This window comes from Bombina bombina, chromosome 4 (assembly GCF_027579735.1).
Source record: "Bombina bombina isolate aBomBom1 chromosome 4, aBomBom1.pri, whole genome shotgun sequence".
In the NCBI taxonomy this organism is placed as follows: Eukaryota; Metazoa; Chordata; class Amphibia; order Anura; family Bombinatoridae; genus Bombina; species Bombina bombina.
Window position 1 is genome coordinate 1,209,558,600 of NC_069502.1, and position 17,814 is coordinate 1,209,576,413.

At 42.0% G+C, this 17,814-nt stretch overlaps 1 protein-coding gene across 5 annotated transcripts in view; it reads right to left on the minus strand.

The window, feature by feature from the left end:
- Positions 1–17,814, minus strand: part of CMTR1 (cap methyltransferase 1) — a 392,012-nt gene that overhangs the window by 17,547 nt on the left and 356,651 nt on the right. For all 5 annotated transcript variants that reach the window (XM_053712701.1, XM_053712702.1, XM_053712699.1 and 2 more), the window contains one exon: positions 12,324–12,415. In XM_053712701.1, coding sequence (XP_053568676.1) covers positions 12,324–12,415 — 92 coding nt within the window. The remainder of the gene's footprint in view (positions 1–12,323; positions 12,416–17,814) is intronic.

A 17,814-nucleotide genomic window follows, 5' to 3' on the forward strand; every position in this document is an offset into this window, starting at 1 on the left:
AAATGATCAGGTAAGCATAATTTATGTTTTTCTTCTTAAACGGGAAGAGTCCACAGCTGCATTCATTACTTTTGGGAAAACAATACCAAAGCTAGAGGACACTGAATGCAAACAATGGGTGGGTACAAAAGACGACCCCTTCGAAAGGCACCACAGCCTGAAATTACCCGACACCCTATACAAATAAAGACGACATGGGTGAAAACATGAAGCCCTGGTAACTGCACATTAGTTACACCGCCAGCAAGCCGAAATAGAGACCACTCAGTTCCAAAGTCCGTTGAGCCCAAACATTCTCTGAGGAGTCAGCCCCGCGGGTCACGACTCCCAAGAAGGTACCCTGCCAAAAGGCAAGGACCACTATCTACCTCAAAAAAGGAGAACAGATTCCCAAATCCAAACAATCATTCCACACGGCTTAATAAGCATAGAACAACCCAAGGTTGTCTTACGATAGTAGCGCCCAGGGAGACGAACTCCCTAAAAACACAAGGACCGAATAAAAAAGAGATCCTCACACAGGGAAAACCCCTGATCCAGTCACATAACCTAAGGTACTCCAGAAATACAAGAGGTCCCTGATGACTCGTATCCGAACAAAACCTGCAGGCTAGGCCAGCAAAGACAGCGGCAAAAGGATAACTATCCCAACAGCTAGGAAGGAGCTCTGCAAGAGAACACCAAACTGTCTGAACAGGAACTCTCAATGACCAGCTACTAGGTAGGAAAACTGACTCAGCTATTGAGAACCCCAACCAACGAAAGGCGTTGTAAGTCTGCTAGCACACCTTCAAAGTGCAAGTAGCTGTAGCTGGTTTCAAACTGTTAACCTTCCAAAAGCTCACAGCCCTCCGAAGACCGGGCTCCATGAGTGTCCCCTCCCAGTACCAGACACCAGTAGAAAGGGAAGAACATCAAAAGTCCTCCCATCAAAGGGGAGGACCAACTCTGGAAGAAAAAACGGTCAACACTACATAGGTAACCGATCCCCGAGCTTCCCTCCAGGGTAACGGTCCCAGCCCAAAGCTAGTTAAAGACCGAAGACAAGAGTCCCAGACCTCTGGAAGAGAAAGTAAGGGTCAACGAGGATCAAAGCCCCCGGACAAACCTCTGACAGCTACTACAAATGGCATTCTACCGCGATTCAGATAGGCATTGTGCACGAGTATGTGTCCCCCCGAACACTGCTGTCTTCCCCAAAAGCAACACTTCCCAAGGGAAGAGGGCCCTCAGACCCCCAACATCTACATATCAGAATCCAACATTCAGCAGGAGCCCCAACAGGGATCAAACCCTCAGCATCCCACTGCAGGAACAGAGGGACCAGTCACTACATTGCATCCCCCTTTCCAGGATTCTGAAAACTCAAGAAGGGAAAAGACGCCTACAAGGCAAGAAAAATAGGACCCACAGGTGCCGTATAAAGCTGCGTTAGGCAAGGATAATTGTAGGATTTGCCTGATGAAGAGTACATCACCATAGCTGGAGATGAGCTCTTGACCTACAGCTTCCAAGTAAGCATAGTTTACCACAAAGTCGATGTGGGACACAACAAATGCTAAGGTAACTCTAAACCAGGAGAACCCCACCCTCGCTCTAGAAGAGAAGGGCAAAAGCCACAGAAAACACTGTACCATAGAGGCGAAATTCCTCGGCCATATCGCCAACCCAGTTGAAGACACCTGGAGTCTATAGGAACATCAAATGCACCAGAAGACCAGTAGGGACATGAAAGGAAGACCTAGAGCCTAAGCTACAGGCAGATAGGTATCTCCCCATAACAAAGCCCCGCCCACTCTGAGAGAGGTACCCAAGACCGCAACACCTAAGATGATACTGAACCGTCCACCCCCCTCTAGGGAGAGACATGGACCTAGACCAGGGTCCTCAAAAAACGGAATCGATCTAAAGATCTAACTTCCAGAGGAACCCTAAGTTGCCTCCTACGATTAGGAGCGCACCATCTAAAGTCTGTAGACTTGGCGATCCAGCACAGCCTCAAACCCAGGAGTCTGAAAGAGCTCCTGAACAGTTGAAGAATTTCGCACTCAGTGCACTTGGATTGCAAGGAAAATATCGTAGACAAGCGAAAACACGCATTACACACACTGGCAAGGTATCAACCAACACCCAAAGGTGAATGAGAACCTTTGACCTTGCTCGTTATCCCAGAGAGTTAGACGTAAGGCACCCTCCACAAAGTCCCAAACGGAACAACAAGGATAAATGGCCAACTACCTGACCCCAGAAGGGCGACCGTCTAAGATCGATCTCGACTCCTTACTGGTAAGCCCAAGGCTAGAGTAGCAATGAGGACGTAGGAAACCTGAGAACGTCAAAGACCATGGTCAGCCAGTGATCCTTGTGGGATCGGTCTTTCAAAAAGAAAACCCTTTTTCACAGGGTAAAGCTGTAGCCTCGCAGCTCCCCACAGAAGGCAGGGAACACCTGCACACCACCTCAGAGTAACGCAACCCTGAGCAGAGGAAGAAGGCCATGACCCCGCTTCCAGACCAGATGATCTGCCCAAGGCGGGAAGGAAGGAGACTCCGCCACCGCAAGAAAATGCTTAATGGGCTAAAAGTCAGCATCCGGAGAACCTTGAGTGAAGACGCAAATTGTTCACCACTCGGAACACCAGACCCTTTAGGTCACTCACATCTCCCAACTCCACAGGAATGGAAATGATGGTTCTGAGTCCCCAGAGACCTGAAAGAACCATGATGACATCTGCAAAGACAGATCAAAATCCTAGACGAGTAGCCCGAAACAGCCAACCTTAGATCAGCACTCACAACCCTTCATCAGAGGGGTTGTATTTAAACATTAAGCCTCATACTTCGATAGAATCCGAGCCCGGAGTCCATAGCAATAGGCCAAGAGATATTAAGAATCTGACAGGTGACATGAACCCAGGTAACAGCCGAAAGCATCCAACCAGTACCAGTTTGGTATAAGAACACTCCAGAACTGCCCAAGGTCCAAGAAAATTCAACCCCAAGGATCGAGAAATGAACTTGAAAACCTAATTCTATTATTCAAAACTGCGCAACTTCCGAAGAAGTGCCCACGCGACCACAAAAACATAATTTATGTAAGAACTTACCTGAGAAATTAATTTCTTTCATATTGGCAAGAGTCCATGATCTAGTGACATATGGGATATAAAATCCTACCAGGAGGGGCAAAGTTTCCCAAACCTCAAAATGCCTATAAATACACCCCTCACCACACCCACAATTCAGTTTAATGAATAGCCAAGTAGTGGTGTGATACAGAAAGGAGAAAAAAGCATCAACAAAGGAATTTGGAAATAATTGTGCTTTATACAAAAAAATCATAACCACCATAAAAAGGGTGGGCCTCATGGACTCTTGCCAATATGAAAGAAATGAATTTATCAGGTAAGTTCTTACATAAATTATGTTTTCTTTCATGTAATTGGCAAGAGTCCATGAGCTAGTGACGTATGGGATAGCAATATCCAAGATGTGGAACTCCATGCAAGAGTCACTAGAGAGGGAGGGATAAAATAAAAACAGCCATTTTTCGCTGAAAAAAAATAATCCACAACCCAAAATATAAGTTTATTCTCATAAATGAAAGAAAAAACATAAGCTTAAGAATCAAACTGAAACAGCTGCCTGAAGAACTTTTCTACCAAAAACTGCTTCCGAAGAAGCAAATACATAAAAACGGTAGAATTTATTAAATGTATGCAAAGAAGACCAAGTTGCTGCTTTGCAAATCTGATCAACTGAAGCTTCATTCTTAAAAGCCCACAAAGTGTTATTTTATTGGCTGAGATTACTAATAACGCTTATATTCACTTCATATCTACTGTATGATGAACCTTGTATTATATTACCTGTGATAACACTTATGGAATGTTTTAATATCTTGTTTGTATGCCAAACTTTACCTCAATAAAAATATAAAAAAAAAAAAAAAAGCCCACGAAGTGGAGACTGATCTAGTAGAATGAGCTGTAATTCTCGGAGGCTGGGCTTTACCCGACTCCAAATAAGCTTGATGAATCAAGTTTTAACCACGATGCCAAGGAAACGGCAGAAGCCTTCTGACCTTTCCTAGAACCAGAAAAGACAACAAATAGACTAGAAGTCTTCCTGAAATCTTAGTAGCTTCAACATAATATTTCAGAGCTCTCACCACATCCAAAAATATAAAGATCTCTCCAAAGAATTCTTAGGATTAGGACACAAGGAAGGGACAACAATTTCTCTATTAATGTTGTTAGAATTCACAACCTTAGGTAAGAATTTAAATGAAGTTCGCAAAACTGCCTTATCCTGATGAAACATCAAAAAAGGAGATTCACAAGAGAGAGCAGATAATTCAGAAACTCTTCTAGCAGAAGAGATGGCCAAAATAAACAACACTTTCCAAGAAAGTATTTTAATGTCCAAAGAATGCATAGGCTCAAATGGAGGAGCCTGTAAAGCCTTCAAAACCAAATTAAGACTCCAAGGAGGAGAAATTGATTTAATGACAGGCTTGATACGAACCAAAGCCTGAACAAAACAGTGAATGTCAAGAAGCTTAGCAATCTTTCTGTGAAATAAAACAGAAAGAGCAGAGATTTGTCCCTTCAAGGAACTTGCAGACAAACCCTTATCCAAACCATCCTGAAGAAACTGTAAAATTCTAAGAATTCTAAAAGAATGCCAAGAGAATTTATGAGAAGAAAACCATGAAAAATAAGTCTTCCAAACTCGATAATAAATCTTTCTAGAAACACATTTACGAGCCTGCAACATAGTATTAATCACTGAGTCAGAGAAACCTCTATGACTAAGCACTAGGCGTTCAATTTCCATACCCTCAAATTTAATGATTTGAGATCCTAATGGAAAAACGGACCTTGAGACAGAAGGTCCAGCCTTAATGGAAGTGGCTAAGGTTGGCAACTGGATATCCGAACAAGATCTGCATACCAAAACCTGTGAGGCCATGCTGGAGCCACCAGCAACACAATTGATTGCTACATGATGATTTTGGAGATCACTCTTGGAAGAAGAACTAGAGGCGGGAAAATATAAGCAGGTTGATAACACCAAGGAAGTGTCAACGTATCCACTGCTTCCGGCTGAGGATCCCTGGATCTGGACAGGTACCTGGGAAGTTTCTTGTTTAGATGAGAAGCCATCAGATCTATTTCTGGAAGACCCCACATCTGAACAACCTGAGAAAACACATCTGGATCCCCAAACAGCTCCCCAACCTGAAAGACTCACATCTGTTGTGATCACAGTCCAGGTTGGACGAACAAAAGAGGCCCTTAGAACTAAACGATGGTGATCTAACCACCAAGTCAGAGATAGTCGAACATTGGGATTTAAGGATATTAATTGTGATATCCTTTTATAATCCCTGCACCATTGGTTCAGCATACAAAGCTGGAGAGCAAAGGTGATCGCGTCCGATGCGTCAGTCATGAGACCTAAAACTTCCATTCACATAGCTACTGAAGGGAATGACTGAGACTAAAGGTTCCGACAGGCTGAAACCAATTTTAAACGTCTCTTGTCTGTTAGAGACAGAGTCATGGACACTGAATCTATATGGAAACCTAAAAAGGTGACCCTTGTCTGAGGAATCAAAGAACTTTTTGGTAAATTGATCCTCCAACAATGTTTTCGAAGAAACAACACTAGTTGATTTGTGTGAGATTCTGCAGAATGTAAAGACTGAGCTAGTACCAAGATATCGTCCAAATAAGGAAACACTGCAATACCCCGTTCTCTGATTACAGAGAGTAGGGCACCGAGAACCTTTGAAAAGATTCTTGGAGCTGTCGCTAGGCCAAAAGGAAGAGCGACAAATTAGTAATGCTTGTTTAGAAAAGAGAATCTCAGAAACTGATAGTGATCTGGATGAATTGGAATATGAAGATATGCATCCTGTAAGTCTATTGTAGACATATAATGCCCTTGCTGAACAAAAGGCAGAATAGTCCTTATAGTCACCATTTTGAAAGTTGGTACTCTTACATAACGATTCAAAATTTTCAGATCCAGAACTGGTCTGAATGAATTTTCTTTCTTTGGGACAATGAATAGATTTGAATAAAACCCCAGACCCTGTTCCTGAAACTGAACCGGCATGTTTACCCCTGAAAGCTCCAGGTCTGAAACACACTTCAGGAAAGCCTGAGCCTTTACTGGATTTGCTGGAATGCGTGAGAGAAAATATCTTCTAACAGGAGGTCTTACTCTGAATCCTATTCGATACCCCTGAGAGGCAATAATCAGAATCCATTGATTTTGGACAGAATTTGTCCAAACATCCTTGAAAACTTTTAATCTGCCCCCTACCAGCTGAGCTGGAATGAGGGCCGCACCTTCATGCGGACTTGGGGGCTAACTTTGGTTTCTTAAACGGCTTGAATTTATTCCAATTTGAAGAAGGCTTCCAATTGGAAACAGATTCCTTGGGGGAAGGATTAGGTTTCTGTTCCTTAATTTGTCGAAAGGAACGAAAACGGTTAGAAGCTTTAGATTTACCCTTAGGTCTTTTATCCTGAGGCAAAAAACCTCTCTTCCCCCCAGTGACAGTTGAAATAATCGAATCCAACTGAGAACCAAATAACTTATTACCTTGGAAAGAAAGAGATAGCAATCTAGACTTAGAAGTCCTGTCAGCATTCCAATATATAAGCCACAAAGCTCTTCTAGCTAAAATAGCTAAAGACAGATTTAACATCAATTTTGATGATATAAAAAATGGCATCACAAATAAAATTATTTGCATGTTAAACAAACGAACAATGCTAGACAAATCAGAATCCAATTCTTGTTGCGCTAAATTTTCCAACCAAAAAGTTGATGCAGCTGCAACATTAGCCAAAGAAATTGCAGGCCTGAGAAGATGACCAGAATATAAATAGGCTTTCCTTAGATAAGATTCAAGTTTCCTATCTAAAGGATCTTTAAAGGAAGTACTAACTTCCATAGGAATAGTAGTACATTTAGCAGGAGTAGAGATAGCTCCATCAACTTTGGGGATCTTTTCCCAAAACTCCAATGTAACTGCTGGCAAAGGATACAATTTTTTAAACATTGAAGAAGGAACAAAAGAAGTACCAGGCCTATTCCATTCCTTAGAAATCATATCAGAAATAGCATCAGGAACTGGAAAAACCTCTGGAGTAACCACAGGAGGTTTATAAACAGAATTTAAATGTTTACTAGTTTTAATATCAAGAGGACTAGTTTCCTCAATATCCAATGTAATCAACACTTCTTTTAACAAAGAACGAATATACCCATTTTAAATAAATAAGTAGATTTGTCAGTGTCAATATCTGAGGAAGGATCTTCTGAATCAGATAGATCATCATCAGAGGAGGATAAATCAGTATGTTGTCGGTCATTTGAAATGTCATCAACTTTATGAGAAGTTTTAAAAGACCTTTTACATTTATTAGAAGGCTGAATGGCAGACAAAGCCTTCTGAATAGAATCAGCAATAAAATCTTTTAAATTTACAGATATATCTTGTACATTAGATGTTGAAGGAACAACAACAGGCAATGTACTATTACTGATGGACACATTATTTGCATGTAAAAGTTTATCATGACAACTATTACAAACCACAGCTGGAGATATAACTTCCCCAAGTTTACAACAAATGCACTTAGCTTTGGTAGAACTGTTATCAGGCAGTAGGGTTCCAACAGTGATTTCTGAGACAGGATCAGATTGAGACATCTTGCAAATGTAAGAGAAAAAAACAACATATAAAGCAAAATGATCAATTTCCTTATATGGCAGTTTCAGGAATGGGAAAAAAATGCAAACAGCATAGCCCTCTGAAAGAGAAAAAAGGCAAGAGGCATATAGGAATGGAGTTTTAAATAATGAAAATATTTGGCGCCAAGTATGACGCACAACACAAACAGAATTTTTTTTTGGCGCTAACAACATCCGGAAATGACACACTCGCGTCATTAACGACGCAATCCTGTGAAAGGACTCGGTGTCGAGTAAGACGCCTGAAATTATGCATTTGCGTCATCGAACGTAACTTCGCGCCAAAAATCTCGAGAATGACACAATATACTTTGGCATTTTGTGCCCTCGCAAGCCTAATTTTGCCCGCAAATTTTAAAATAACAGTCAATTGAAAAAAGACTAAATATACTTAGGGCTAGATTTATTAAGCCCCTACGGCAGCAAGTTCTCTCAAGAACTTGCTCGCCGTCATTTATCAAGCAGCGGTCACCAGACCGCTGCTTCCTTAGCCTCTTCGCCACCTCTAATCTGGGGAAATTCAATCTCCTCGGTCTAGTCAGACCGAGGAGATTGACAGCTCCTGCCCGCGCGCGATTGGCTGTGCACGGGCAGGGGCGGGATTGCACGCGAGCGCAAAATTACGCTTGTGTGCAATGACGAATACCTGCGGGTATTTTCGCCCCGCCACAGGCGAGCTGAGGCGTACAGGGGCGCGTATACGTGCCCCTGTACGCCTCAGCTATAATAAATCTAGCCCTTAAACCTGACTCATGGCAAATATAAGTACAATGCATATATTTAGAACTTTATATAAATACATAAAGTGCCAAACCATAGCTGAGAGTGTCTTAAGTAATGAAAACATACTTACCAAAAGAGACCCATCCACATATAGCAGATAGCCAAACCAGTCCTGAAACGGTTATCAGTAGAGGTAATGGAATATGAGAGTATATCGTCGATCTGAAAAGGGAGGTAGGAGATGAATCTCTACGACCGATAACAGAGAACCTATGAAATAGATCTCCCGTGAGGAAAACCATTGCATTCAATAGGTGATACTCCCTTCACATCCCTCTGATATTCACTGTACTCTGAGAGGAATCAGGCTTCAAAATGCTGAGAAACGCATATCAATGTAGAAATCTTAGCACAAACTTACTTCACCACCTCCATAGGAGGCAAAGTTTGTAAAACTGAATTGTGGGTGTGGTGAGGGGTGTATTTATAGGCATTTTGAGGTTTAGGAAACTTTTGCCCCTCCTGGTAGGATTGCATATCCCATACGTCACTAGCTCATGGACTCTTGCCAATTACATAAAAGTATTGGTTCCAGAGAAGAACGTTTCAAAAACAAAATTCTAACAGACATGAGCTTAAGAAAAACAAATTAAACACATCCATCAAGATCAAAAATAAAATGAAGGCAGCACCCATTGGGTGAAAGCCCAGGGTGAATGAGCACGCCAACAAGACCAGCCGATCAGAGGCCCTATTCACCCAAGCTCAGAACTGGAACCGAAACATAAAGAAAAATAAAACGAAGACGTTAAGGAGATTGGCTTCATCCTTAAACGTCATATCCAATTTGCCATCCAACATCTAAGGCAGTGCCTTCCAAACTGTGTGTCGTGACACGTTAGTGTGTCGGAGGCAGTGTTTAGGTGTGTCCCTGCTTCAGCACTAATTTCTTTTAATTAACTTTTTTTTTTTAATCTATTTTTTTATTTGGTTTCATACTTTTTCGCCTGCCTGCTATGCATATCACATGGTTGACACGTGATTGATACCTAGTAGGTCACCAATCATGTTAACCTATTGGCGCAGCTCAGTGGGAACTGAAACTATTCCCATTGGTGGCACATTGACTCATGATTGCACATGTAGTCTCCTCAATCGGCTCGTGACTGCATGTGTAGTCAGTGAGTGGGACAGCAGTGTGTTTGCAGAGCGGGCAGTAGCCAGTCAGACTCGCAGAACTCTTGAGGGCAGCAGCTTAAATGCTGAGCTAAAGTCAGAAGTCAAAGTGTTTTTTTATTGCAGCTAGCTCCCAGTAGTGCATTGCTGCTCCTGCTCTTGATATATGGATAGAAAGTGGAAGCTTAAAAATGCTTGATGATAAAATGCGAGTGTCTTTATCTAATATTCCACTCTTTATTCAGAAACTGTGTTCATCCCATCAACCTCACACATCCCATTAAAATATTAAGTAGCGATTGGTGTTATAATTTTTTTTTTTAATTCTTGCACATACATACTGTTACTTGTAAATATATTTTGTTATTATATAATTTATGTATGTGTCCGTATCTCTTAAAACAAGTTAGTTTAACCTCCTGTTTGCTAGTACAACTGAATTACTGTGACGCAAAATGATGAAGGTCTAAAAAGTGCGTCACCAACATGAAAAGTTTGGAAAGCTCTGATCTAAGGTCTCGGATCCCTCGGTCCACTAGGACTGGGAACCTCCAACATCGCCAAAACGTGGCTTAAAAGAACAAGAAAACACCTGCTTGCATAGCCGAGAAAGGGTCTAGAACGGCAATCGGAACATAACTGATGTGCATTGATAACCCGGGCCATTTCATATTCATCACAAGACACATTCTCCGTATCAGAGCCATCCGTGTCCAACATCTCAGAATCCTCCATAATCTTGGGATTACAAAAATGACGAAAACTAACTGGCACCCTTTTAACACCCCCAATGACTGGGGCACTCACCACCTCCTGTGAATCAGACAACCCACGAGCTAGACTCTCTCTGTCACACACAGTCAGCAAATGGAAGTGAGAAAACAACGTAACCGCACTGTCACAAGGTGCACCGTGCCAGTCACAGAAAAGAGCGCGCAATCTCGAGAGATTGCATCAGTAAAATATGGCTATGTTCTGTAAAAGCCGTGAACCTAGGTATTGCTACACATATGCAGATAAAACCATATAACATATAACAAACATGATTAAAGTCTCCCCTGTTCAATAACCCCCCTCAGGAGATATTAACCCATGATTCCTTATTAAGATAAAAGGAGTCCAACTGGGACCCTACCTTGTTTCGTTAACATAACATTCACATATCAAAATAAATTGAAATGTTCTTACCGGAATCTATGCCGTGGAACAGGAACACGGCCCTTCAAGTGTGACAGATAGCCTCGCTTCTGACATGGACTTGAGAGCATAAAGGTAGGCAACAAAACTTGTCAACGCTGATTACCAAGGAGCTGTTAATATGAGTCGGGATGGGTTCGCAGGAAAACTCTCCCTGCATCTCTGGACTTTCATCCATGCTCTCACTGAGAGACTGATAGGATTACTTAAAACTGCAGTCCCATTGCAAAGAGTACTATCCTCCATAAGTGATTATCTCAAACTTCTGACACTTCTCTGCCAACCTCCTGTGATGAAAGGCAAAGAATGACTTGGGGATGAGGGAAGTGGGGGAGGTATTTAAGCCTTTGGCTGGGGTGTCTTTGCCTCCTCCTGGTGGCCAGGTTCTGTATTTCCCAAAAGTAATGAATGGAGCTGTGGAATCTTCCCGTTTAAGAAGAAAATAGAGCTAAACTGGAAGCTTCTAAGTAAGTTTTTAAACGGTTTTATACTGGATTTTTTTATCAGCTTTTTACATGCAGTTATATGAAAATTGGTGTATACTGTCCCTTTAAGGACCAATGATGGAATTATTCCGTCATGGAACCAATGACCAAACTGAAGCTGTGTCCTTAAGGGGTTAACACTACCTGTAGATTCTCAATATATTTTTCTAGCGCAGACCAAATAAGCTGACGTTTTAATATAGTGCACAGTAAACAACTAAAAGCATCAGCATATAATCTTAGACCAATAAAGAAGGATCAGGAGCTAAAACTCTTGTCTATATGTATGTGTGCTATATAAAGGAATCAAATCCCTCATAGGAACACAGGACACAAACACAAAAGAAAATGAAATGGTCATTTTTATTAAAATTGTAAAATTGTTCTACAATAAGTCCCTATTTATTATATTCACTTGCATTAATAAAACAGGTGAAATGTGTTTATTTTTATTTGTACCCAGTTTCTTTCCATAATTTATACAGAATAATTTTATCATCTTATCTTGCTTATCTTTATAGTATTTTATTCATATTTCCTTATTTTAGTATATTTGTACAAACGTTAGTAATATGTGGATAATAATTACTGTATAAATAACAACATTACTAATGACATTTTTAGATATGTATTTTTATTATTATTTTTCTTGGGTGTTTGTGTCTGGTAAAGTATTGATTTTACACTTTGTATTAGTTCCCATTTCTGAACCAATAAAGTTTGGGGCTGTACACATTTCCTAGGAGAACGGTTAAATGTACTTTTTATATGACTATAAATTAAGTGTTCTTGTTTTGTGCCAATACAAATCATATGTAGTTTTATTCTGCAGACCCAGCATAAAACAATATAATTTATCGCCAATGACACAGAAATCCTCTGGATCAATATAATGAAGATGACAACCGCCTGACAATCACTATAAGCCTTGCTAGGACAGGTAAGATGATGGCGAGATGACACTGACCTCTGGTTAAAATGCTGCAGCCGGACATCCATCCCATTAAGAAACAGAACATCTAGGATGTGAATAGCACTGATCTTCCTCTGAGCCTTGCCCTGAAATAACCAGCATCAGACAAACAATTACTGTATAGTCTATAAACCATTCTCTTCTTATCATTTGCACAGAAGAAGGAATAACAATCTCTTAAAGGGAATGTAGTGTAATATATAGGTAAAAAAACACACATTTGTAATATACTTTTATCATTTACTTCACCCCCCTTTCCTGTAATTTAATTTGGTAAATTATGTGCTTTCCAATTCCTGATAAAAGTGCAGACTCCAGACTTATGTATACGCTCTACAGTCACTGGTTATCTGTCCCATTTATAACTGTGCCTAATTGGCCTCAGCAGCAAAGAAAAACATAAATTATGCTTACCAGATAATTTCCTTTCCTTCTGTATGAGGAGAGTCCACAGCTTCATTCATTACTTGAGGGAAATACAGAACCTGGCCACCAGGAGGAGGCAAAGACACCCCAGCCAAAGGCTTAAATACTCCTCCCACTTCCCTCATCCCCCAGTCATTCTGCCAAGGGAACAAGGAACAGTAGGAGAAAGATCAGGGTATAAAGGGTGCCAGAAGAATAAACAAAAATTTAAGTCCGCCCAACGGAGAAAAATGGGCGGGATCCGTGGACTCTGGTAAGCATAATTTATGTTTTCCTTCTTAATATGAGGAAAGTCCGCGGCTTTATTCATTACTTGTGGGAAACATATACCCAAGCTCTAGAGGACACTGAATGAAAACGGGAGGGTAAAAGAGAGGCGGATCCTATTCTGAGGGCACCACAGCCTGCAAAACCTTTCTCCCAAAGGCTCCTTCATAGCGGCCTCATTCTTGAATTCCCAAGATGAAGCCGCAGCTCTAGTTGAATGAGCCGTAATCCTCTGAGGAGGCTTATGTCCCGCTGTCTCATGTGCTAAGCGAATAATACTCCTCAACCAAAAAGATAAGGAAGTGGAAGAGGCCTTCTGCCCTCTATGTTTCTCAGAATAGACAACAAACAAGGAAGAAGTTTGTCTAAAATCCTTCTTAGCTTGAAGATAGAATTTCAAAGCGCGAACCACATCCAAATTATGAAGTAACCGTTCCTTCAAAGAAGAAGGATAAGGACACAAGGAAGGAACCGCAATCTCTTGACTGATGTTACGATCAGAAACGACCTTAGGAAGGAAACCCAACCCAGTACGAAGAACAGTCTTATCAGCATTAAAGACTAGGTAAGGAGGCTAACATTGCAAGGCCGCCATCTCAGAGACTTTGTGTACCGAAGCAATAGCCAGTAGAAAAAGAACCTTCCAAGACAGTAATTTAATGTCAACCAAATGCATAGGCTCAAACGGAGCCCTCCACAAAACTTTAAGAACTAGATTTAAGCTCCAAGGAGGAGCGGTAGGTCTAAACAAAGGCCTGATTCTAGACAGAGCCTGAACAAAGGACTGCACATCAGGAAGCTCAGCGAGCCTCTTGTGCAATAACACAGAGCCGAAATCTGTCCCTTTAGCGAACTAGCAGAAAGGCCCTTCTCCAAACCATCCTAGAGAAAGGAAAGAATCCTGGACACCGTGACCTTATGCCAGGGGAATCCACGCTTTTCACACCAGAATAAGTAGGTCCTCCACACCTTATAATAGATGCAACAGGTGACCGGCTTTCTAGCTTGAATGAGAGTATCAATCACTCTCTCAGAAAAACCTCTCTTGGCAAGGACTAAGCGTTTAATCTCCACGCAGTCAGCCTCAGAGAATCTAGATTCTGATGAACAAAAGGACCCTGTTCCTGCAGATCCCGCAACAAGGTAACCTCCATGGAGGAGATGAGGACATCCCTACCAGGTCCGCGAACCACATCCTTCGCGGCCACGATGGAGCAATTAGAATCGTCGAAGCTTGATCCTGCTTGATGAGGGCCACTACATGAGGAAGAAGTGGTAATGATGGAAAAATGTAAAACTAGACTGAACCTCCAAGGCACTGCTAATGCATCTATCAGTTCTGCCTATGGATCCCTGGACCGTGACCCGTATCTGGGTAGTTTGGTATTGAGTCTGGACACCATGAGATCTACTCCGGCATCCCCTATCTCTTGCAAATCTCCGCAAACACCTTGGGATGGAGAGACCATGCCCCCGGATGAAACAATTGTCGGCTGAGAAAATCCGCTTCCCAGTTGTCCACACCCGGAATGTGGATCTCTGACAGTGAGCAGTTGTGGGCCTCCGCCCATTCTAGAATCCGAGATACTTCCCTCATTGCTAGGGAGCTCCTCGTTCCCCCCTGATGGTTGATGTAAGCCACCAAGGTTATGTTGTCTGATTGAAATCTGATAAACTCAGATGAACCCAGAAGAGGCCAAACCTTCATAGCATTGAAGATCGCTCGAAGTTCCAAAATGTTGATCAGGAGGAGAGATTCCTCTCGAGTCCACAGGCCCTGTGCCTTCCTGGCACCCCAAACAGCTCCCCATCCTGCTAGACTTGCGTCCGTAGTCACAATCTCCCAGGATGGTCTCAAGAAGGATGTCCCTTGGGACAGGTGATCTGGACAGAGCCACCAAGAGAGCGATTCTCTAAACCGGTTGTCTAGAGAAATCTGTTGTGACAGATCCGAGTGATCGCCATTCCACTGACTCAGCATGCACAGCTGAAGAGGTCTGAGATGGAATCTGTGGAATGGGATGATGTCTATGCTGGACACCATGAGCCCAATTACCTCCATACACCAGGCCACAGAGGGCCTTAAGGAGGTAAGACAATTGGAAGTAATTTTGCATAGTCTCGGGTCTGAAAGAAATATCCTCATGGATATGGAATCTATTATCATACCCAGGAATTCCACCCTGGTACTGGGAACCAGAGAACTCTTTTCTAAGTTTATCTTCCACCCATGAGATTGAAGAAGTATAGTCCTCTGCCAGCCGACAGGATGGAGCCTGAACCAGGATGTCGTCCAAGTATGGCGCTACTGTTATACCTTTGGTTCTCACCACCGCGAGCAGAGTCCCCAGAACCTTCGTAAAGACTCTTGGGGCAGTAGCTAGACCAAATGTAAGTGCAACAAACTGGAGGTGCTGGTCCAAAAACACGAATCTTAAGAACTTAAAGTGATCCTTGTGTATTGGAACATGAAGGTTAGCATCCTTCAAGTCTATCATAGTCATGAACTGTCCCTCTTGAACTAAGGGCAGAATGGACCTTATCATCTCCATTTTGAACGATGGGAAGGACAGAAACATGTTTAAGAACTTTAGGTCCAGAATCGGGCGAAATGTACCCTCCTTCTTTGGGAACACAAAAAGGTTTGAGTAGTACTCCAGACCTCTCTCTGCTAGAGGTACCGGCACAATTACTCCCAGGGAGGAGAGATTCCACACGCACCCTAGAAAAGCTTCTTGTTTTTCTGGTCTTGAAGTCAGGTTTGATAAGAGGAATCTGCCCTAGTGTGGATGAGATTTGAAACCGGTCATGTATCCCTGATTGATGACCTCCAGAACCCAAAGGTCTTGCACGTCCCCAAGCCAAGCCTCCACAAAGAGAGAAAGTCTGCCCCCAACACGATCCAGTGACGGATCGGGGCCGCCCCTTCATGCCGATTTTGCTTTGGCGGGCTTCTTGTTCTGCTTGGATTTATTCCAAGACTGAGACGGTTTCCAAGTTCTCTTCGACTGTTCAGGCTTTGTGGAGGGCTGCTGGCGTTGGGATTTATCCGAACGAAAGGGACGGAAATTAGGACCTGTCCTTTAAGTTTATTCTTCTTATCCTGCGGTAGAAAGGCACCTTTGCCCCCAGTGACCATGGATATGATTGAGTCCAGGCCTGGACCAAAAAGAATCTTTCCCTTAAATGGAAAAAAAAGTAATCTAGACTTTGAAGTCATGTCCACAGACCAAGACTTCAGCCAGAGTGCCCTTCGGGCTAGAATAGAAAAACCTGATGTCTTGGCATTCAAGCAGATAATCTGCATATTTGCATCACAGATAAAAGAATTAGCTACCCTCAAGGCCTTAATTCTTTCCTGGATCTCGTCAAGGGGACATTCCACCTCGATCATCTCTGATAAAGAGTTGCACCAATAGGTAGCGGCTCCAGCCAATGCAGCAACAGCCGCTGCTTGTTGAAACAAATACCCTGTGTGCTGAAACATCCTTCTTAACAAAGTTTCTAGCTTGAGTGGACTTGAGTGATAGAAGCAGGCAGTGAAACTCGTCAACACTGATTGCTTAGGAGCTGTTAATACGAGTCTGGATGGTTTTGCAGAAAGACTCTACCTGCATCTCCAGACCCTAACATTCATCAATGCTCTCACTGAGAGGCTGACAAGACTACTTAAAACTCCAGTCCCATACAGAAGGGTACTACCCTCCATAAGGAACTACTCCATATCTCCTGACACTTCTTTGCCATCCTCCTGTGACGAAAGGCAAAGAATGACTGGGGGTTGAGGGGAGTGGGGGAGGTATTTAAGCCTTTGGCTGGGGTGTCTTTGCCTTCTCCTGGTGGCCAGGTTCTGTATTTCCCACAAGTAATGAATGAAGCCGTGGACTCTCTTCATATTAAGAAGGAAATCTAGGTTACAACATGATATATGACCAGATTACGAGTGAAGCGTTACAAGTTACGCGCCAGCGATTAGAGTTTTATCACGGGTGTTTGAGCCCGTCGGGTTTAGCGCTTGTATTACAAGTTGAAAGTAAACGCAAATCGCTTGATCGCAATCTTGATTTATGATAGAATGATTACTGCGTCCTCAAAGATCTGGTTAAAAGTTTCACCAAACAAAAAAGTGTCACAAAACACAACAAAAATACATTACAAAGTACAGTTACACTCATAATAACACTAATAAAATTATTTATATAAAATATTGCACAAAAAATGTTATAAGGGCTCAAAGATAGGAGGTCTGAGGTGTTAGAAAAAAAAGGCTGCAAAGGGCTTTAACAGAGATACATATATATATATATATATATATATATATATATACACGCATGTCTAAATATGTATATGTATGTGTGTATATATATATATATATATATCAAAGGATAAACAGCGCTTATAGATTTTCTTAAAAACTGTATATATTATAGAGTCTCGACAGTATTGGTTGGTAAAAGTAGATAAGAGGAAAAAATATATATGGTCATATGTTTGTATAATAAAGTCTTAGATGAGATATAGAGGTCCAGGTGTAGTGTAGGAGTATTAGATACCCTTACCAAAAGTTACCTCAATCCTATGAGGTAAGTTTGCCGCATTGGAGGATGTATCTGATGATTGGATGAGTCCTAGGTATTCTGATCTGTATAGTTTCGCTGCCTCTTGGAGTAGAATGGGATGTGGGTCCCCTATGTGCTGGTTTTCTTAGAAAACTTCCTGGGCTTGTTGCCTCTTGGAGCTTGGTTCTCTTGTCTTGGTATGAACTTTCTTGTCCAGGTATATACCCAAAAAG